Raw genomic sequence first — 23,138 nt, 5'->3', positions numbered from 1 at the left:
AGGACAGACCCGTAACAAACATCATATAGCCTTAGATGTATCGTTCAAGGAAGCTAGTTACCTCTCACGAAGTCCACAAAAGCGGTTAAATACACTGAGAAGTACCTGCAAGGCACTCCAAAACATCCTTCTACACTCAGTGAGTGCATAAGTATGGTCACAGTTATTCTGAGTGCGCTATATAACCTGAGATGCTACACTCAAGTGTTTTTCAGGTCCGAATCAAGGCCATTCCTTTAACCAGGACAAAACCTCCAGAGCTCTTGATTCTGTTTGAATTGTCAATGGCTATCACCACACACACACACACACGCACGCCCACCCCCCACCCCACACACACACCAGGAGAGGACATCAGATACTTGCCTTTCCTCAGCTAAGGAATGTTGAGAAACTGGGCAGAAGCTGCATCCAGCAACAACAAAAATTACTAATTTGCCAATGCAGGAAAAGGATGTAGATAAAAACCAAGGCTCCCATGAAGAACTGAACGGAGAAAATCCCCAAAGCAAATTCAGCACCAGATGGTTTGGGAAAACAAAAATCATTCATCAGCTGTGAACAGAGAAGTTAAGACTAAACAGGTTTCATTACTTCAGGAAACTCTAGTCTTTAATTTCATACCACCAAGTATGTTAAGCATGATACGTCAAAGGCTTTTTGGATCCCTAGGCTCATGGAACAACACAAATGTTTCTGTATGCATTTCCAGTAATAAGAAAAGGCTATCTATGGGATGACTAAACTACAGTTCTGCCTTGTGGGCTGAAGCATTACTTCAACTAAATTACAAATAAAAACTGCCCTCAAACAAGGGAAACCTGTAATATTTTTTTTCCCCAAACCTGAGTAAAACCACTTAATTGCTTCCCAAGAAATACAGCTTTACTGGCTGGATTAAGATAATAACTCAACGTAGAACCACCCTCCACCTGAACAGATTATATTTGCTTTGAAATAATGACTGATAGTGACAGATTACAGCTATTAAGATACATTAAAAAAAATCTCAAGGGAATTCCATACTTGCTAAGTCCAAACAAGGCATTCACAGGACCCTGAGTAAATGCTAACTTGCAATATGATCTTAAGTGCGTTTTTTTTAAGCACGAGGGCATGCAAGCATTGCTGTTTCAAAGGAAAGCCAGGTGGGCTCACTTTGGTCTGTAGCTATATATCTCTTTGGAAGTGGGTCACAGCACTACCTTATGAGAACAGTTCACTGGTATTTACCTCCACATGCCACAGCAGTTACCTGCTCTGTGGGAGAAAGAGCAGGTTCAGATTCCATACATGGGAATAAACAAATCCAAGAAAGACGCTGCTTATGAAACTGCAAGATGAAACACCACACTCCAAATGGAAGATCTTGAAGGCAACTGGCACATGTGTATGCTACCATTCTAAAATATGTGTACCTACAAACACCTATTACATCACAAGCCCAAACTACAGGAAAAACTGTTGATTTTCAGATGTTTTCTGATTGCTTGGGTGAATCCATTAGTTTTTCATGTATTCTTGCTAGCTGCATTGAGAACAAGAGAACAGTTCTTGGAAAAGATTCAGCCTAGTGCTGCTGTATGTGACATTTCAGCAGAAACCAGCAGAAAAGAAATCTGAAAAACCTTCCATAAAGTAAACCAATGAGAAATAGCAGTAAAACGTTTAATGCCTATAATTTATTGTATACATACTCTGCAACTTGGTGTGTGCAAAAGTATACACTTTCTAGACAGCACTGAAAAACAGTTAAGCTACGTACGAGGCTTCAACCTGGTTTGTCACATTGTGTAAAAAGACATTTTGCATAAATGATATCCCCAAAGGAAAAAAAAATGGGCTACAACTAGAATCACCCTTATTTATACACTAACACTTTAATATTGCATCACACCCACTCACCAAAATAAATAGTACATTCATCACAATTTAAACACCAGTCTCTCCATATATTTATTTTCTTTATGACATGTTTTGGTCTCCAGAAATATGCATCAGCTACTAGGTTATGTTACAAAATGCAAAAGAAATAGAAAATTAGTTCTCCTGGACAATATTTTGGGCTTTACACAAAAATAAATCCAGATTTCCATAGAGATCTCATATAATTCTTGAAAAAAATTTATTTTAAAGCACAGCACAGAGCTGCACACTAAGGCTTCCTGTGATATGCAAAACCCTGGCCTCCAAAAGACATTGCTGCAAAGTGAAATACAGCTCAAGTGTAAATACAAGACATTTTGAAAAAGTAGTCATCAATAGAAAGTGCCCTTCATTTGATTTAACATTAGCAGTAAAGAAGTAGCTACTGAATTGTGATCAAAGCCAGACCTGGAAGGGTTTTATGAGAAGTATGTAATTTCACCCTATCAAGTTTAAGGATATAGAATCTGAGATAGCAGAAACCAACCAACATTTTATACTCCTACATTCATTATTTTTTGACACAATTTAGTAAAAAAGGCACATTTTCAAACAGTGAATTAAAAAAAAAGATGTAGAACCTAAACCAGAGTTTCATTAAATACAATTAAATCATTAGCTTAACATCAGATCGTCGTAAACCAATATAAACATTCTTCCAGTTTTTATTAATGTCAAATTCAGATGCACTTTGGACAAGTACTGAAGTAGTCTCATTAGATTAATACTGTTAATCCAGCAAACAGTAAACGTTTTTGGATACAAGGTCAGAAATCAAACAAAAATTTAGTTCCTTCCTAGCCGCTTTACAAATATGCAGCAAATGCAAACACACTAAAATCCAAACATCTGTACAAAATTTGAAAACCATTAGCATTCCATGCCAATTATGAGAAAGTACTTCTCAACTGTAAAATTGCAAGTGTGTCCTTGAATAATTTTTCATATGAAATAGACAAAAATCAAGCCATGATCACTGTGTGACGAAACAGTTACACAGTGTCTTAGGGAGGCTAGCAGAGTACATTCCAGTCACCATCTAAAAGACAAATGACAAAGTGCTTTACAGATTAAGAAATGTAACTGATCTTGTAAGCAGAAAGCAGTGAAATAATCAAGTTTTATTTAACCTATATTGATCTGAAATGCAGATTTAACTCCCAACGGAACCAATTTTGAATTAATATATCTTTTGCTTCATAAGAGGCCTTTTTTCCCCACCAGGCAGGAAGTTACTCACAGCTGATACAGCTATCTGGGTTTATAAGACCTAGAGCCTTTCTCCAGCTAAAAAGTAGTAAAAAAAACCCAGTAACTTCATCATGGTCCCGGTGTTCATCATCTTGAATGGCTAATCTAGGAACTACAACAGAAAATTAGATGGTCCCAATGAAGCAAAGTGAATACAACACACTTTTAGACAAGCAGTGAGGTTACACTACCTTGCATGGTCTCAAGTGCATACATTGAGAAACAGTTTTGTTGGTTAATACAGACAGTTAAAAATACAGAGGAGCAACGAGGGATCTTCATCTGGGCTCCCTGTCAGCCAATACTGAATTGATTTATAGAAGCTATGCCAATAGCTTACTCATGTCAGTGTTTTACTGAGGCAGTGAAATGCTACACCATCGACAGAAAACATCTTAAAAAGGCAAATCTGTTTTTTCTTACATTAAGAGTCAGATGTTTAAAATTCAGCAGTTTCCAAGATTGTTCCTTACAGGTTGCTACCTGAACTGCTTCCTAGAGACAGTGCTGTTAAGAGTAGCCCCCGTAGGAAAGGTTCCTTTGTGGTTTTCTACAAGGCAATTTTTCTTTTTTATTCCTTCACTTCCCCTTCCTCCCCTCACCCCATCCCGCACCCCACCCCCCAACACCCAAAGCCCTTTTTGTACTTTTCCAAGTACTTCTAGCATTAAAACATAACAGTCTCAGCAGCTGAAGCCTGTGGTACTATCAACGGAATCCTGGGGCAAAGCCCAGCAGTAGATACTGGTGAGACTTGAAGGGCAACCTGGGGAGATTACAGTAGGTGCAACACCAGATACAAGCTTTAGACTCTTAGTACCACTCCTGTAGACTTACGTGAACCCTGTGCTGATTGTAAACAAATTCAGTTACTGAAGCAAACAGTCTTTATATGCATAGACAGAAATAATGTGCAAATATGGGCATTAAGGTAAGTAACTGAACAAACTCTCTTGCTATACATAACAATTTAGATTTTTGGTTTGATGAAATCACAAGTATTTGCTAGTTAACATGAAGCTGTTAATATCAAAGAGTTGCAAATACATTCTAACAAAAGTTAATTCTGATGTGCTTTCTAAACAGTAGACCTAATTAGATAAATGACTGCTTCACATTTTAAATCATTTAACACATCGGATGTTTAATGCAAGAAACAACATGTGCACTGTACACAATTTGTAAAAGCAGCAGAAGCTGTTAAACAAATGTGAAGATTTACAGGGCAGGAAAAGAATTCCCAAGCATAAGCTTGAGCCCAAAAGCACAAGTCACATACAAACACTAGAAACTCCTGTCTTCAGGGTTTGTATTTATCATACTGAATTAGACTGGCATTGGAATTCCAGACATGCCAAAAGCCAACATAATCTTTTGGCTGTATCTGTAACTGTACCATTTCCAAATTAGATGACTTTTCTGTTTAGAAATAGAGGTTCAAATTATTTTTACGGGTCCTCGAATCAGAAAATAACGCACACTTTATTGCTTTGAACATCTGTGGCAACAGCTGAATTTATACCCAAGCTGCTTCTGTACAGAAGATGACATTTCAATACTTTGAGGCTCAAGTTGGGAGACAGAGCAGAACCTAAAGCGATTTCATTAAGTCTCAAGAAATATCAGGGAACAAGAATGCTATTCCTTTCTTTCAAGTGAATGCAAAATCAGTTTACTGGTATATAGGCCCACACAGTTCTGAGCCAGTGCATAGCTAGTCAATATTTCTGCTGGCATCTTGAACTAGTTTAATCAATGGAAACATCTATCAATTTTATTCACTTAATATGCATTAGTGCATTAATTTCTTCATTAAAAAACCAACCCTGGCAAGTATTAAAAATAAATATCTTATTTAGGTCAAACAAAAGCCTTGTTTTTCAGTACTTTAATCCCTTTAAATATTCTTTTGTCCTCTAACAAGCAAATGGAAACTAAAGTAGAATCAGAGATGTATGGAGGCAGAGGGTAGCAGAAACATGAACAAAGTCAACACCATGAGTCAGTTAACGTGTCCTCAGCTTCTTAGACTGTCTCTTGCGTTTTAATTCTTCTTCTTCCCGTCTCAATTCTTCTAAGTCCTCCTGAACACCGAGTCTCAAGCTGCCAAATAAAATTAAATCCTTTACACACTGCTACTCAAGAAAATGAAGTTTGACTTCTACTCCTCCCCCAAGAAAAGCAATCCTCAAGTTATTACAGCTGACTTAAGCAAAAAATTTAGATCAGTTCAACAACCATAAGTTTTTTTTAATTATAGCAAGAATACAGCTTTAAGGAAAAACAAATCAAGATCTTACCATTAGATTAGAATAAAATATTTTGAGGGAAAAATTATTTAAAACTTGTTAAAAAAAAGTTGTTAACCTTTAACCCGCAAACCTTACCCACCCACCCCGCCCCTCCCCTCAATTTTAATAGGAAAGGTCATTTTGTTCCCTGAAAAGAAGCTGCTGAAACACATCCATCAATTCTTGCCGAAGTGCCACTTACAAGTCATAACAGGACTGACTCTATTAGCTCCTGAGAGCCACCTAAACCTTGTACATTGGCAAGGGACAGAAAGGGTATGTCAAACAGTAGCAAAGCAAAAGTTTGTTGCAACTTCCTGGCTTCAGGCACCTGCTCAGGGAGCTGCAAACACAATGGGCTCCAGCCCTGGCCATCTAGCTACCATGGCTCTGATAAACAGGCCCACAGAAGAGACTGCCAAGACAGCATGTTCTAGCTATGTCCATGCATAGTTTCTTCAGCTTCCTAGAAGCTGGTATGCTGAAAGCAATACTTAAAACAGTATCTGCAATCACCAATCTCTTCTTCAGTAAGGCCTGGATCATCTTGCTGATTTGCTACTAGGAACAGGTATGGCAAAGTTACTATTTTGTGATCAGCTACTGCCTCACTGGACGCCCTACCAAGCACACCTGTACATCTACAGATCATTATGAAGCACCCAAAAGCAGAGTAGCATGCGCCTAAACTCAAAAGGTTCAGCCGTATGACAATGAAGATTCAATGGAACTGCTCCAGTACAGCCTCTAAAATGGATCTTATGCCTAAAGAAGCAAAGTCATCCTGAATTCAGGAAGCTGCAGTCATCCAAATTAACAGAAACAAACACATCAAGGATCTATGTGATAAAGCTGATTTGAAGCATCATTTTTCATTTCAACTTAGAACTTAACAGCTATAATTTTAGTGGGTTTGCCTAGCTAGAAAAAAGTTCCTCATTTCAAGGGTACAATGCTTTCAACCAAACTCTCAAAGAAAAGTAGCTTAGCACTGAGAATAAACTCAATGTTGCTCAAGTTTCTTATCTCCTTTTCCTTTATGCTGCATGTGAAGTTAAAAGTTAGCCAGGCATTCAGCTCTGCAAAGAACTATAGGTCTTCAAGAAAGAATTTTGTCAATAGCAATATCCCTGTAAAACTCTAGTTGTTTCCTCTAACTCCATTTAGCAGGCTACAGCTTTGCATGAGCTGCAGCTATTCCCTAGGAGCAAGGCAAAATAAGGGCACTGACTATAACTTCAAGAAGATGCATTTCCAATACTCAAGGCACTTTCTGAATAACACTACAAAAAACTTCAGTAGAAAAAGAAAATTTGGTAACTCAGTATATTTCAGTATTTTCCATTACCTATAAATAACTCTTATAACTCACAAAGCTTGTTCCACCAGCCATTAAAAACCAAAAAGAAAATCAGTTTATGAACATCAGGTTTTATAAGGAGACATAAGAATTGTGCAGGTCTAGAGGCCAAAATCCATATGGAAGTATAATCTTCATATTTTAAGTCATTAATTACAGAAGTTTGTCGAAGTACTTTTTATACATACATAGAAATATACACACATGTATATACATAAAAACAAATAAATCTCCTTTCAGTTCTCAACTAGCAGAATATTCTAAGGTTTGGGACAAATAGAAGGGTTTAGCATTTCAACTGAAATTTGATTTTTAAAAAAATATTTTGGGGCATAAGTTGGTTTTGGTTTGGGGCTTTTTTGTTTGGTTTTGGTTTTTAATGGGGTTTTTGGATGGGTTTTGTGCAAGTTTTTTGTTGGGTTTTGTTTGTTTTGTTTTGTTTGGGTGTTGGTTTTTTACCAGCAAAGTTTGTGATGCATATGAGAATGAACATACACAATTCATTTACTGGATTTATTTACTCTTCCCACCACTGGCTGAGTTTCATTTTTACCTAAGCTTTCTTCTAAAAAAAAGGTAAGGCTTATTTACTTCTGCTACAAAAAGCAGCAAATATCCACTCTTAACATAGCCTCATGCCCTGGGCAATAAACAATCTTCCCACATTCTGTCTCAGTTTAAACCCATGCATACCTCCTAGCTTCTTCTTTCTGTTGCTCTCTCCAGCTGCTCTCCATATAACGTAAGGCATAATCACTTTCATCTTTGTATCTGGAAATCAAATATTAGCTTTCAGCACACTAAAAACTCATGATAATGTACAGTTGAGTCATGAATTCATATCCCTTAGAAAGAATAATTACCTTGTCATACACAGATGTTAATGTTTTGAAAGAATCCAAGTTACAAGCCTTTAAAATGCTTGCTTTCTTACACCGTTTTATCAGACAAGCAAAAAGTATTTAAACAAGCCAAAAAAGAGCCTTCATTTTCCAGCAGTTCCTAGCCATACCAAGGTAGATCCTCTTACAGAACAGCTAACACTATTGCATTTAGCAGTTTATATTCAGGCAGCTACATCTGATGAATTCTGAAATATTGCAGGCTGCTACAGAAAGCATTTTAACATCCAATAATAGGAAAGAGTTGCTATGAATTATACAGGTGAGACAATATAGAAGCTGTGTTATTTTTCAATTGTTTTGTATTGCACCAAATTTTACTGCTCCCCAGAAAAGCATGGCAAGCAGTGTGAAAATTCAAGGTCCCTTCTGCACAGAAGCAGCTCTAATCCCTGTTAATTTCTGCAATGCAAAACTATTTTTGGCTACCAGCACTTCCCCTATTTCTACAACATTTTTATTTGTTGAACTATATTAGTTTCTGCTGTTCTATTGCTTGTTCTGTAGTATGTTAAAATTGACATTTTTCTTACCTTTTCCGGTCATAGCCAAATATTTCCCGAATATGTTTTGATATTTCTTCTTGGGGCTCCCCTTCATCTTCAATGAAGTCATCCATTTCAGAGTCATACTCATCATCATCATCATCTTCTATTTGTCTCTTGTAATTAATAGGTGGTCTTCCAAGACCTAAATGACAGGAGAGTAAAAAACACATATTAATTAATAACATCAGTATAACATTCCTTTAACAGTACTTCTCCTTGCCATACCTTGGACACAGCCATTTTTACAGATCTGAGCTTAAAGGTGGAAAATTCTGCCTCAAGCTAGTAATTTTCAAACTCGGTGAAAGGAAAGACTTCCTCTAAGCTGTGCTCCAGAAGACTGCGTGTCAGTACCACCAGTGGCTTCCTGAGGAAGCTACCAGACAGAAGTCAGGCTTCGGGGTTGTTCAGGATTTTCCAGGCACTTATTTGCTACAGTCCATGCTGCTTGTTCCTGTTCAGAAATAATTTTTTTAGAACTGCTCACCTACTGATACTGTGAATTTGCCAAGACACTTAAATATCAGTCACAGGTTTGCTTTTTTTCCATGTATCACTTTAAGCATCTGTTATTTAAGACACTATGAAATTTTAAAGACTAAGCATAATTGAGTGATGCAGGAAGTGAATCCTTCAATTCCTTTCCTTCTAACTACATCTATATATCAACAGCCATCACAGGTTGCTTAATTTTCTTTCATATACTACTTCAAACCCCAGGCCTATATTTCAAGGCATATGAACATAGGTAAAAATAAGAAGTTGCAAAGCAGGAAAAAAAAAGCATTCTACTGTCAAATGCACTCTTTAAAAGGCAAATATTATTTTGTCCAAGTCCTTCCTAATTGCATCTGTAACTGGCAAAGACCCTCAGCAACCTCAACTCAGACATATACAAAAAATATAAAACAAGTAACTACATGAAAAAAAAGTATTTGTTCTAGACCTTTATACCTTGTGGATGAAATGCAGGTCTATGCCCTTGAAAAGATCTCATTCCATTTATTTGTCCATTGCTAGGTCTTGTGACTAGGTTTTTAGAAGAAATAGTTTCCGATACAACAGTACACTTTGGTTTCACAGTTGTACCCAAGCCACTGCCTGGTCGCCCAGGTCCTGTGCTTGGGTTGATGCCCGGCCTTCCTGGTCCTGTCCCCAAGCTGCTGCCTGGCCGCTTAGCTCCTGTGCTTGGACAGATTCCTGGCCTTCCCGGTCCTGTTCCCAAGCCGCTGCCTGGTCGCCCAGATCCAGTGCTTGGGTCGACTCCTGGCCTTCCTGGTCCTGTACCCACGCTGCTGCCTGGTCGCCCAGGTCGGGCATTTGTGCTGATGCCTGGCCTTCCTGGTCCAGTGCTCAAGCTGCTGCCTAGTCGCCCCAGTCCTGTGCTCGAGCTGCCAGCCAGCCTTCCAGGTCCCATGCCTGAGCCACTGCCCAGTCGCTCAGGTCCCAGGCTTGAGCTGCTGCCTGGCCTTCCAGGTCCCACACCAGCATTGCTGCTTGGTCGCCCGGGTCCTGCACCTGAACGACCACCTGGATGTCCAGGTCCTCCTTTTCCTAAGCTGCTGCCCGATCGTTTTGCATTGGAGTTGATTCCATGCTGAAGGGCTGAAGCACTTCCTGATTTTGCATGGGCAGACTTTTTCAGACTGGATTCTTTAGCAGATGGTATCCTCTGAGCCCCATTGGCTGCTGGTTTTGAGGGTGGCACCTGAGAGCTTGAGCCAGACTTTCCAGTACCATTGACAGGTAATTTACTATGATTGCCACCAGTAGAGCTTTTTAAGGAACCATTTTGTGAGGCTTTTTCCATTTGATCAATTCTGGAGGAAGATGATGACCGCAAGTGTTTTTCAGCCAGTGCTGGTGCTTTAGATTTCCTATCAGTACCACTCGTAGACAACAGACTGCCTTTCAGTGCAGAATGTTTATCCATTGAGCTTCTGTTAAGTTTTGCATTTACAGATTCTTTGTGAGAAGTAACTTTTTTTGAAGAGCTCGATAACCCTGTACTCTTAATCTCCTTCTCACTTTTCTTATGCATGTCTACTCTCTTGTTTTTCCGTCCCAAATACTCCCTCTCTCTCAATTCTTCCGCTGTTCTGGGTCTCTCTTCTACCTTTTTCACTACTTTTATTTCCACTGGTTCATACTGTTTTTTTTCAGCAAGCCTTAAGAGCTCAGCGAAGTTCAGAGGTGCTGGTGCACTTTTGGGAGGTGCTTTGGGTTTCACTGCAAGTTTGGATGGTTTCTCTTCATGTTCTTCTTGCTCGTGCTCAGATTCAGTCTGACTGTATTCAAGTTGCTCTGTGTCATCTTCCGTTGCATACTCAGCCTCTGGGGCCTGAGTGATGTTCTCACAAGACCTCTTTTTTTTAAACTTCTCTTCAATGGGAATGCCATTATAGCCATAAAAATTATCTTTTGTTCGTGAGGCCATAGCTCTTGCCTTTCTGTCATGTTTCAGTTCAATACGCTTAGCCAAGAGTTCTTCCTTCTTTCTTCTTTCTTCCAGTGCTGTAAAAGAATACCAGGAGAAAGTTATGCAAAAGCCCTACTTTTTATTTCAGCTTCTTCCAAACTGATAAACCATTTAGGACAGTAATTTAAGGATATCTGGCTAACAGCTATTCAAAAAGAGACTGGCAAGTTATCAGAGGTCTGCCAACAGGGCAAGCTAACCAGCCTGGATCAGCTACTCTGACAAACAGGCAAGCAACTAAGTCAAATGCTGCTATTGCAAACCCACCAAAGTGATTCAGCTGAAGCAGCTCTCCAGAATGCTATGCAAACTAAGGAGAATTACTGTGTAAGGAGGTACAAGACTTCAGGAATCTCTGGGTAATGGAAGGAGTTCTAAGACTGAGCAGAAGAATTTTGAGACTGTACAGAATTTACTATCAGATGTTTAAGGGAAGAAGAGGAAAGGGACAGAGTCAAAGAGTATTGGGGAGATAACAATCAGAAAACAGGCTGAGAGTGTGTGTAGAGGGGTGTAAGGGAAAGAAAAGAAGCAGCCAGCCACTGATAAGCAAGCTGCTGGTCACTGCATTTGTCTGATAGGGTACAGGGCTCTATCTCCACAATTTGTCATATATTCTTAATTAACTGGTTTTAGCTGTTTTCTGCGTAAGTATGCTCTTATCTTGAGTCTGTGTGATCTACTGATAAAATTCAGGCTGAACTAGCTGGTGAGGAGGATGAGAGGTCTGAACACCAGACACTAAAAGAGACCAAGGGAGTGGGAGCCAAATACTAGGAAGACTTCACAAAAAGCATCAATTCTTAGAAAATGGATTGGACTAATCATGCTTTGGGTGCCTGTGAGATACCAGCCACTGCCTATGTTATTCTATTGTCATGGGCCATGGCTACACAGAGTGTGTAGGCACGCCTATGTGGAATTCATGCTCAGTCTTGCTTCTGGCAACAGTGATTAGAAGCACGCTTGTGACAGGCCCAGGAAAGGAGGAATACCCTGGGCCACCCAGTCCATCAGATTTGGTTAGCTTTAAAAAAACATTAACAGCAGAAGCAATGCAGGTTTAGTTTATTCTACAGACTATTTAAAGGAAATATTAAACTGTGGAAAAACTGTGGCTCACACAACACCTCTGCCATACAAATTTAAAATTCAGCCTGTATTAGTACACTAGATTATAACACAACAGGAACTCTTACCTTCCCCCCACCCCCAAAGCTTTTCAAAGTTAAGTTACCAAAGGCCTAGATGGTTTCCTGAAGTATCTCTTTACCTTAACCACAAAGCACCTCTTTACCTTAACCAATTCTCAATCTCCAGCAGTATATGTTAGTGTAGCTGATTAACATTTAACTCCTTAGGAAAGCACACAAACACCCCTAGTCCTTTGTTAGTCCTGGCTTTCCCTCAGCATCAGTTATGTGCTTAAGAGCCAGAAACAGATGCGTAGCTGTATTTGCAAGAGCTTTGAATAAGGTGACAAAGTCTCAAAAAGTCAATGAAAGCTTCCCATAGGAAATATTTTGGACTGTTACCTTTTTTTCTTTTTTCTTCTTCTTGCCGTTTAAGAAATGCTTGCACTGCTGCAGACTCTACACCCTTGACTTTTGGAACCTTTTTAGGAGGACCAACAGCCAAACTGTACCTTTTCTGTAAAGAACAAATAAATATGTCAGAAAAGCTATGAAATATAAAAATATTTAGAGTTTAAAATTGAAGGGCTGCGTAATGGTCATGTACTTGACTTTGAGCATAGAAATGGTACAGAGTAAACAAGCAATGAATTCCCACTGAAGCTAATAGTTGTAATGGATACACGTGACTCCTAGCCATACTTTGGTTCAGGCTAAGGAGCAACATCCTTGGGGTGAACTTGTGAGCTAGAAAGCCTGTGGCTTACATACAAGGGAGTAAAGGTCTTGAAAAATATTTTGAAAGGTGGTTTTGAAATCCAGAAGTGCAAGATAACCAAAGCACAGAACAAGATGCCAGATGTCTTCATTTCAGCTCTGTCTTGTCTATATTACTGACTAGCAGCCAACTACTTCACCCTATAAATACGATATCAGGATGGGCCCAATCTGAGCTGTCCCCGAATGGCAACTGGATTGCACGCCAAGTCCCTGGAGCAGGGACACCTCTCAAGGTTAGAAATTCCTTACCTGAGACTAAGAGATCCTTTCTTACCCAGGGCAGAGAGATCCCTTACCTGTGACAGAGCCTCAATAAGTGACTGATAGCATGCTGAATTAATGTTCTGAAACATTACTAATCCACGTAGCTACTCAAAATTATTATAAACATTGTATAGATAATTCCATTAGGCAAACTGTTGACCAAGTCCAAGACGTGGCTGGATCCAGCCACACCTAGGCTCCAAAAGGTGTTTAGAAAGCAAACCTTGTGACTCAACAGGAGGGTCCTCCTCACTCTTTGCATCTCTGGTCTGTGTGAATCATTCCAACTCAATTTTCCTTCGTATGTTTTTTCCATGCAGTAATTAATAAGGTGAACCTTGCCATCAAACTGACTGAACCTTGTCAAACCACTGTTAAACTCTTAATTCCATTGAACTTATTGAGCTCTATCAAATTATTATTTTATCTCAATAAAATATATTGCTGCTTCTCTCTTTTAGCAAGGTGCATTCCACTCATCAGCAACAAGACTGCACTCAGTTTTCTGAAGGAATGAACAGGAAACCAGAAGACAAGGTAGGGAAACCAAGAGCAACGAGTGAAATGCACTAGACTGAGAAGGAATGCAACAGCTGCATCAGCAATGGAATAAAAAAAATTTCAGCTCACCCGTAGTCTTTGGCCAAGCAGGAAAGAAAAGCAGACTACAGACCAAGCTGCCAGAGTCTGTTCAGCTCCAGACTTCTGGTTTACAGGTCCATTAGGGCTTTCAGATTTTTTGTGGCCACTTGTTTCAGTTTCAGGTTAACTTATTCAGTGAAAATAAAGCAATCCACTAAAAAGATGGAATTACTCCAAAAGCTGGAACTGACTTCACCAGCGTAATTAGGAGGCCAACCTAAAACCAGGGATACAAATTGTGATACTAATTTTAGTTCCTGCTGCAGTGATCTTAAACAGAAGACTACTGTACAAGGAGCTAGTGATACGCGTACCAGTTTACCTGAATAGGTGCAGGCCTGCACTCTACTGTACTTACCACTTGAGACCGTTGAATGAACTCAGCAGACTAATGGTGACAGAATGTGCAGCCCTTGCTTGGCACCTGCCAATTACACCACTTGCATGTGGTGTAATTTGCCAGGAGAACAGATGGCACTGGGGGGACCTTATTGCAGCCTTTCAGTACTTAAAGGGGGCTTATTAGCAAGAAGAGGACAGAGGTTTTAGCAGGGCTTGTTGCAACAGGACAAGGGGTGAGTGATGGTTTTAAAGATTCAGGCTAGATATAAGGAAGAGATATTTTATGATGAGGGTGGTGAGACACTGGCACAGATTTCCCTGAGACATGGTAGATGCCCCATCCCTGGGAACATCAGAAGTCAGCTTGGACAGGGCTCTGAGCAACCTGATCTAGCTGAAGATGTCCCTGCTCGTTGCAGGGGGTTGGGCTAGATGATCTTTAAAGGTCCCTTCCAACCCAAACTTTTATGATTCTTTGTCTCATTATATCTTGAGGTGAAGCAGCACATTTTCATATAACATCCTTTTGCTCGGCAGAGGAAATGATAGAAAATCCTATAAAAGCTCTGAAGACTACACTGCTGGCGATCCTCACCACTGACAGAATTTGCAGAGCTTGCCATGCCTAGATGTCTGTCCAGTGCTGTACAGCTCAGGGTTCCAGCAGCTGAACAGATATAAAGTTATCTATGCTATCCCCTTTTTTCCTTCTCCTGTTACACCCAATAAATGTTATTTTAGAGCCCAAGTGCCTCTCTTACTAGGATTTATAATGAACACTTGCGCTAGTGTGCTACACCAGTTCAGGCATTGCCTTTCATAAATGTCCATTATCAGACTGGCCTTTAGAATGATGAAATGAAAAGAAAAAGACTTTTTTTCAAGCTTCTTCCCACAAACACTCAAAAGAAAAACAAAGCAATGAAAGAGACTTGCAAAGATAAATACAACAGAAGGCAGTTAAACCCAGAAGCAGATGGAAAGCAGAATACGCTTAGAAAAAACCCAGCTCTGAGGTTTGAGTTTTGAGTCTGTTTACCCCCACCCCCGATTTCAGTAGTAAGCCAACAGACAACCTAAACCAAGACTGTCCACATGGAAAGTTAGGATCCTCACCAAATGAAAGAGTGGTGGAATATGGTCCCAAAGAAAAACAGTACCACTAATACAAGTGCCACACAAGTCAGTAATCACATAAATATATTCTTCTCATCATATAGCCTTATGAAACAACTTTAAAAAATTAAATTAAAATATGTGATAAAGATACCAAATCCAAATGTTTTAGAAGCAATAACCAGGCAAGCTAGCAGCATAACTCCCTTTAGATTTCGTTATCACCCAATGGAAGCTTTCATTCTAATTTGATTCATTGAATCAGCAGCACATGAGCAGATCCTTGGATAACTTCTAATTACTAACATGCAAGCCCATACGTTGTCCTGTATATATGTGCCCTAAGAAGCAAGTGTCAAAGACTCATTTCTAAACTGCAGCCAAAACAGCTCCAAGATGGGCAGCTACAATGCCAGCTATTCATAGTCACCTTCAGTAATTTCTGAAATAACCAAAACAGAATTACAAGGATATACCATCCACATACACTGCAGTAGTAAACCCTGACATGTTACCTTATTGTATTAAAGGCCTTCTACAGTCATGCTCATTTATCAAGATTCACCACTGTCCAAGAGTCTACCACAATCTGAGAACCAATTTTGTAAATCCTTATCGCTTGGAAAAGCAACAACTCTGAACAATTTTTGGTACTTACAATTGAAATCATTACAACTGATCATCAATAGCTAGGACTGTTTAAAGGGTAAGAAGGTAACTGGCGCTGGGCCCCTCTTCTGAGAAGCAGAGAGCCTTCCCTCCCCAACTTGTCTTAATTACCCCGGAAGTATTCCTAGACCTAACTGTTCAGGAAACCCCCAACCACAATGCAGCACACCCTCTCAATTTTTGCTCAAATGTAACCAGTGACTCATGTGGCCCAAAGTGATCAGGCATGCTCCATCTAAAGCAGAACAGAGAGGGAAAGTAATCCACATGTTACCAGGGAAAACCCTTTCAGGAAAAGGTTGTTTCTAACATACTAATTTGCTTCAATTTGAGGTACTACGCAGTATGCTCATCTTAAGCGTAATAGCTATGTAAATTATCTTAAGTTGTTAAACATCTCATGTTTTGCCACTGGTAACCTAATATGGCAAAGCTTTATTTAATTATTCAATTTCTACACAATTTCTAGAAAACAGACAAAACAGGATTTTCGAAACAGAGGACGCTGTTGGATTCAGTCTTTAGGGTCCTTTTCAATCTGAATGATTCTAGGAATCTGAAAGAATTATTAGGCTTAAGAAGCACCTTTGAAAACTGCTAAACAGCAGGGATGAATGTGGGTTGATCTATCCTGTTGGGAAACTTTAGAAAGAATTAAATTGATGGGGAAGCAGTTTTCAGGCTTTGTTTTGCTGCACTATGACTAACAGTGCTATCCAGGAGCAGGTCTGTAAATCAGCTTGACAGACATGCTCTTTTCTCACTGCCACTGATACGGCAAACTGTGGCAAATTCAAGAACTTACAAGTCTTCCTGTCAGTAGCATTTCTTGATACTACCAACTGAAAACATAGCTAAATGATTCATACATGAATACCCATTTTCTGTACTGTGAATCACTACTATTGTGTTGGTAAAAGTTCTGTTCACTTTCATGTAGAAATGGCATAAAATAACCAGCTCAAGTGCAGTCTTTTTAAAAGCACTGAACCGTGCATGTGTTTCACAAGCACTGACAAAGAGTTTTACATACAGTGCAAATGAAAATGCAGCAGATTCCAGGTAAACCAGACAAAGCAAGCCAGGGCATATGTCATCATTATTCTGGCTTTTTATAGCTATTGCCAAGTTGGTTAATTCAGAGAAACAGAAATGTTTAGCCTTAGGAGAGCGCAGGTCAAGCTACTTCCAAAATTAGTGTTTACAACTTAAGTAGCGCAGTGTTATCTCTGGGCAGCACGTAGTAACAGCTCTAATGGAATACTGCTGAGATGCACAGTGGGATCTGCTTTACCCAAACAAAAAAGTAAAGGCTGTGGAAGTGCCTTTCTTCAACTGTGTACCCTCAAGAAACAACAAGTCTCTTCCTACCAGTGGGTAACATTTCTCCTGAGGTTTCTCATTTTTCACCTTACTATCTGCAACTCTTGCCATAGCTCCCTACCTAGTAACTGGCTCTTTCTGAATCTGACTAATGGCACTTTAATAGTATGGTGTAAAGTCTGTTTCAGTGCAAAAATCTCACTTGTTTTCCACTTACAGCCAGAATTAACTGTTTCAGTGGGCTTTCTAGCATTCAAAGTTACATGACTGACAAAGCAGCAGACTTTTTTTCTCTGAAAAGTATACCTCAAAACAAAAAGATTAATAAAAAAGACTAGTATTAATATGGTAAATAAAAAAAAACATTCCACCAGGCTGTATGTGCCTATACATTCACACATATGCATGCATACTGACTTGTGAGAGATATATATCAGACATAGTTTATATAAGACATCCATTCCTTAAATACAGAGTGCCAGTGTTTAGCAACCAGCCTTGGCCAGCACACAATCTCCAAGTCACAAGTTTAACTGTGTAATCTGCAACCAAGGCTTTGCTCTTAAATCAAAGACTTACTTCAAAGCATAGCATATGATCCTGACACAGTTGCAGCTGTTTTAAGTGCCAAATCTTAGACTATAGAAGAGATTTTATAAAATAATTGTAAACTTTATGGCATCCAAATGAAGTCCCAAAAGGCCTAGACCAAATACTAGACCCAGAGGCAAGCAACAGTAGTAGTATTGCCTTCAACAATGATCAGTATCTGCACAGGCAGCAATGCAATATAGGAGTGATCAATTTTGCCAAACCTGATTCTCAAGCAGAGCACCTGTACAGCTAATGATTTTTGCTATAGGCTTGCACACATAATGTAAAGATAATTCCACTTGTGGTATCCAGCATGGACAACTTGCAGAGGTTCTCACAGGGTGGGGTGGGTTTGTTTGCTTGTTTTTCCCTAGCAAGTTGTGACCCTTGTATGTTACAACACTTTTCCTGTTCTTCCTTACCATTCATCGAGATACACAGCCTTCTGTCCAGGTTTCAGCTGGGGATAGTGTTTTTTCTTAGTCGGTGCTGCAGTGCTGTGTTTTGGATATAGGATGAGAGCTGTTGCCGAGCAGTGCTTACTCTAAGTCAAGGACTTTTCAGTTTCCCATGCCCTGCCAATGAGCAGGCACACAAGCAGCTGGCAGGGAGCAGAGCAGCCAAATGGCTATTCCATACCACAGGACATCATGGGGGCTGTCGATTGCTGCTGGGGGACTGGCTGGGCATTGGCCAGTGGGGGTGAGCAACTGTGTTGTGCATCACTTCTCCTCCCTGCTCCCCTGCCCCTTGGGTTTTATTCCTCTTTTTCTCTCTCCTTTTCATTACAACTGTTATTATATTTTACTTTGATTATTGAATTGTTCTTACCTCAACCCACAAGTTTTAATTTTTTCCAGTTCTCCTCCTCATCCCACCAGGGGCAGGACAGGGTAATTTTGCAGCTGCACAGTACTTAAGTTGCCAGCTGAGGTTAAACCAGACCACCTTCACCAATGGGAAGTCCCTGTTTCCCCCAAAATATTCTTTGAGGTATAACTTTCCAATAACATCATTAAAGGTTCATTCATCCAGTTAAACCACACACATGCTGTTTGTGCCACTCCTCTTGCAACGCCCTAATACTGGTTCCTCAAAAGAAAGCTTTCCAAATTTTAAGTGGTCATTTGCATCAACTGCCCAGGAGCTGTGCTGGTAATTCCAAGGCCTCTGCTACAGTAGTATCACCATCCAATCTACAGACAACATGCTGGGGTTACCAGCAGCTCCCTCCACAGTTACACTTTCTTAGAATATGGGCACATAATGCTCTCTCAACTACTGTTATCAATGCCTAGTTATGACAAAGTAAATGGCAGTTACCAAGCGTGCTTAAATTTTATTCTCTTCAGGTGCTAACAACCCTTACCAAGAGAAAGGCTTTACTATAAGGTTTTTTTAACTGTCAGCTCCTACTGTTCCCAAAACCAATTTAACAGGGTCATACATCTGATTCCTAAAAATGCAAAAGAATTTTTCTTAAGATTTTGCAACTGCTGTCACAACGCCCAAGCTAAACCATTAGCTGAAAAAATGCAGAAGTTTCTTCTGTTAAATACTTCAGACAGTAACAAAATATATATATATATATTCTATGCTTTCCTTTCTGTAATTATATTGTTGTCCCTGTTTTGATCTGCTTATGGAAAAAGATATCAGGAATAGGAAAAGCTGAAAGTTGTACACATTTTAGTCAGCATTTGAAATCACCTGGAACTTAAGTACGAAGGTCAGTCAAGCTGAGAGTAAAAGCTCTCCTTGCTCCTTGCCAACTTTTTACACATTGTGTATCTCTCAGTTCTCCTCATGTGGATGTTGATACAATACAAAGCATTTCTAGACTCTGTTTTGAGGCAAGTTTTAACCACATAAGTGCATGCACACCAATCATGCAGGAGTCTGATTCTATGACAGCAAGCTGTACTTCACAGCCATTTTCCATCTTTCTCTTGCAGGGCTTCTCCTGCCTATGGGCAAGTATTCTACAGTTTGTAGATCACCATTTCACGGGCAGGCTCTAACACACAGGGTCCTCTGAACAAACCTGGAACTTTTGCTACTGTTTTACTTTGCAAACACTTCATGTCTGGTAGCTACCTGTGCTGTCAACTTTACTGGAAGCTATTTTGTAACAGTCATACTCACTATGTGTCAGTCTGACTTAACATGAGAATTTAGCAAGTGCTGAGGTGGATGACAAGCTGTTTCCGCTTTGGGTCACCTCTTTGGGGTTATATGCTATTCTGTATCAGAGTTTTTCTCAGTTCGGTACACCAAAGATGCATCCTCCCTTAAAAGAAATGAGATAATGTCTAATAAATTATTAATGACAATAGAAACAAGGTGAAACAAAAGCATGACTTGTTCCAGCTGTGCTCAGTGTATTTAAAAGGAAAGCCTGTAACACAGTTTCATACTTTTAAGAATATCTTCCAGACAAACATCTCACAAGTGCTTCACTACATCCATTAGGTCACATAAAACTTGTGGCTTAACAGAGCATACCGATATTAAATCTCATAACTGTTATGTCTAATGAAAGCAAGATCACACTGGAAATCTAATGAACTGCCAACGTGAAATCTTAACAATACAGACACACAATACTGAAGTCCCTATGGAACATTATGTGAGGAAAAACTGGGGCTCTTTGCAGCAACTGCTACAAAGATTATTAGCAACACATTAACAGTTTATACACTAGTTCATATATGTACTGTTTTATTTAGAAACAAAACCCGACACAACCAATAGGGCACCGAAAGGCTGATTTCAGCAATGTTCCTTTTGAATCTGGATTTCCATAGGGAGATGAACAAGCAGATCAATTTTTACAGGGACATGATGCAGTACCTGTTTTATGCAGGTCCCTCTTACGATACAAGACCATATTATTTCTTAAATTGAGTTGTTCTGTAATTTTTACTTCTGAGGTGTGTGTATATATACACACACCACTTGTGCATGTTACTATTTTTCATTACAATAGGCATGTAATATCAAGTTTAGTGCACCATAATGTTTAAAATAAACTTCTAAAAGGGAAAATCAGGGGATATGCTCATTAACACAGGAACTAACATTTCTGGAAACATGTTAACTTTACATACTAGTAAATTTTGTGATTAATCTGTATGGTAATTTTAGTATTTAGGATTAATTACAGTCTTCCCATATGAACCTACTGTATGTACGAGCTTTAATCTAGTGGAGTTACTTTGATGTCCACTGATCAGAAAACCTCCACAGGCCCTCTTTTGAAGCCTAACAGCTGCAGATAACCTCAAGCAGTGCCAAGAGCAGCTCTGCTTTTGCTCAGGCACTAAGGCAAACTTTGCAGTTAACAGGTGCGCCATAACTTGCAAGAACAGCAAATTCCTTCAGTTATGGATTGAATTGCACTCTCATTCCATGAGTTAATCAGGTAAGCAAATCCTAATGCCACCTTCTATAAAAGGAGTAACAAAACCCTCATCCACTGCACAAGTAGGATTCCCTCACTCCATCATCCCATCTGTAATAGAGAACATGGTGACATTTCATCAATGTTTCATCATGATTTAACAACTACCTGTGACAAAAAATAGTGGTACAGTACATTAAAGCTGCATGAGAAAACTAAGAACATAAAAAGATATTTAAGTGTTTAAAATAAGAGCTACAACAACCCAATGACAATTCAGTAGAACCACTTAAGAGTGATAAAACAGCCATTTACATTTCTTAAAGTATTTAAATATTTGATATTTTCTGATTTACATTACAAACCAGGTTTCTACATAGAGTCAGAGACAAACTAGAGCATACTAAATATAAAAGAACACATTTTATAAGGTTTTTTTAAACCATGATGGAATCTGATGATTTGCATGTATCTGCTGTATGGCTGGTCCGTATTATCAACTGATCGCAACATTAGTGACCATTGCCAAAGTGTTAACAGTGATGGAGAGAAACAGAGATACTCTCAATTCTACAGTGTCTCCATTTCAGCAGGGTCAGAACTGAAGAGCATGCTTTTTCTGTTTTTGCTGTACTTCATGCTAAAAACAACTGCCCACCCCTCCCGTTTACTCTGGTTCAAGCAAGCTAATCACAGGAACACAAAACCCGCTCTCCGTTAAAGAATAGGCAGGAAAAGCGTTTCCCTAGCTGGTGGCTACCAAAGAGGAAGCGTTTTTATCCAAATAAGCACACACGACTTATAGCTTGGGTCCTGCCAAAGGAATGAAACACGGTACAGTAACGTACCGGAAGGCCACGGGCCCTTCCCGCTGCCGGACCTCATCCTGCCAAGCAAGCAGGTTATTTCATACTGAATCAACATTAGCCCGAGAGCTTGAGTGAAAATACAAACGGCTGAAGCACAGGCTTCAGAATAACATTCGCAATAACGCGAATACCTTTCGCCAACATCCCCGCGCAGCTGTTGCCGGCTGCTCCTCAGCGGTGGATACGAAGGCACCGGGCAGCGCCGCACACATCCAAAACTTGCCGGCCTTTGTCCCCGACCCGCGCCGGGGACGTGGCATGCTCCTGCTCCCAGGGCAACAAAAGCACTTACCCGGCTTTAGCCACGGCCGCTGCCCCTCCCGCATCACCGGCTCCGCTCCCGGCACCTCGGCGCTACCGCGGCCAAGAGGCGCCAGCCCCGGCCGCCCCTGCCCGGCGCCGCACGGGGCGAGACCCGAGGGCAGCGGGAGCTCCGCCCCGCCCCCGCCTCCCAGCCCGGCAGCAGGCTTCTCCGGCCGGCGGGGCCCAGCCACGGCCCGGCTCCGGCAGCGTCGGCCAGACCTGCAGGCCGGCTGCCCCGGGCGGACATCCAAGCACGACCCCCGCCGCCCCATAACCGCGCCGCGGCCACCACGCCCCAGCCTCACGCCCCCGCCGCCCCCAAGCTCACCGGCACCGAGTTCAGTCCCTGCTGCTCCGAGGCCATCACGAGGATATTGTGGAAATCCATGGCTGGCCCAGGGAGGGGGATGAGGCAGCCACCCCGCCACTCCCCTCCGCGCCCGGCAGAGGAGAAGGAGGAGGTGGTGCCGGCCAGCCAGCCGGCCGCCCGCCGCCGTCACCGTCGCCCCCCGGCCCGGCCCGGCCCGGCCCGGCGCAGCGCAGCCCGCCTCTCGCCTCCGCTCAGCCCCGCTCACTTCCGGCCGCCGCCGCCTGCCCTTTATATAACCTCGCCGCGCGCTGGCGTCACACCGCCGCCGAGTCACTTCCGCTGTGACGCGCGCCCTGCTCCGGAAGACGCGCGGGGCGGCGGCGGGCTGGTGCCGCAGGCAGCTGGCGGGATCCCTGGGGCTGTCCCCGTGCGGCCGCTGTGAACCTCTGGCGCCCGGTGAAGCGAGCGTCAGCCCCGGCCCCGACATGGACGTGCGTCCACAAACGGGTGTAAACTGCCACTTTTTCCTTGGCTCCGCGTTGTCGTTTGTAGCAGCAGTTCGCCCTGTCTCGGCGCGGCGGGGCTTGCGGGGATTCGAGAGGGCCGCGCTGTGGGGGGCGAGGGCCCCGGACC

The 23,138-nt window shown here is 41.2% G+C and overlaps 1 protein-coding gene across 3 annotated transcripts; it reads right to left on the bottom strand.

The window, feature by feature from the left end:
* Nucleotides 1-1,660: 1,660 nt before the first annotated feature.
* On the bottom strand, nt 1,661-22,759 carry SPTY2D1 (SPT2 chromatin protein domain containing 1). 3 transcript variants are annotated; one of them, XM_056354073.1, is made up of 7 exons: nt 22,524-22,759; nt 22,024-22,156; nt 12,293-12,407; nt 9,233-10,792; nt 8,264-8,420; nt 7,522-7,599; nt 1,661-5,280 (listed from the first exon to the last, which is right to left on the bottom strand). In XM_056354073.1, exons 2-7 carry the CDS (start codon nt 22,150-22,152, stop codon nt 5,184-5,186), a joined length of 2,136 nt encoding a protein of 711 aa, XP_056210048.1. In that variant the 5' UTR covers nt 22,153-22,156; nt 22,524-22,759; the 3' UTR covers nt 1,661-5,183. The 3 variants fall into 3 exon arrangements, 2 of the variants coding, with proteins under 2 accessions (XP_056210048.1, XP_056210049.1); XM_056354074.1 differs by lacking the exon at nt 22,024-22,156; XR_008824290.1 differs by lacking the exons at nt 1,661-5,280; nt 7,522-7,599 and adding an exon at nt 8,504-8,732 and having other exon boundaries at nt 8,283-8,420.
* Between the last annotated feature and the right edge of the window lie 379 nt (nt 22,760-23,138).

This window comes from Falco biarmicus, chromosome 10 (assembly GCF_023638135.1).
Source record: "Falco biarmicus isolate bFalBia1 chromosome 10, bFalBia1.pri, whole genome shotgun sequence".
NCBI classification, from domain to species: domain Eukaryota; kingdom Metazoa; phylum Chordata; class Aves; order Falconiformes; family Falconidae; genus Falco; species Falco biarmicus.
The sequence above is the reverse complement of the archived record's forward strand: the minus strand, read 5'-3'. Positions and strand labels throughout refer to the sequence as shown.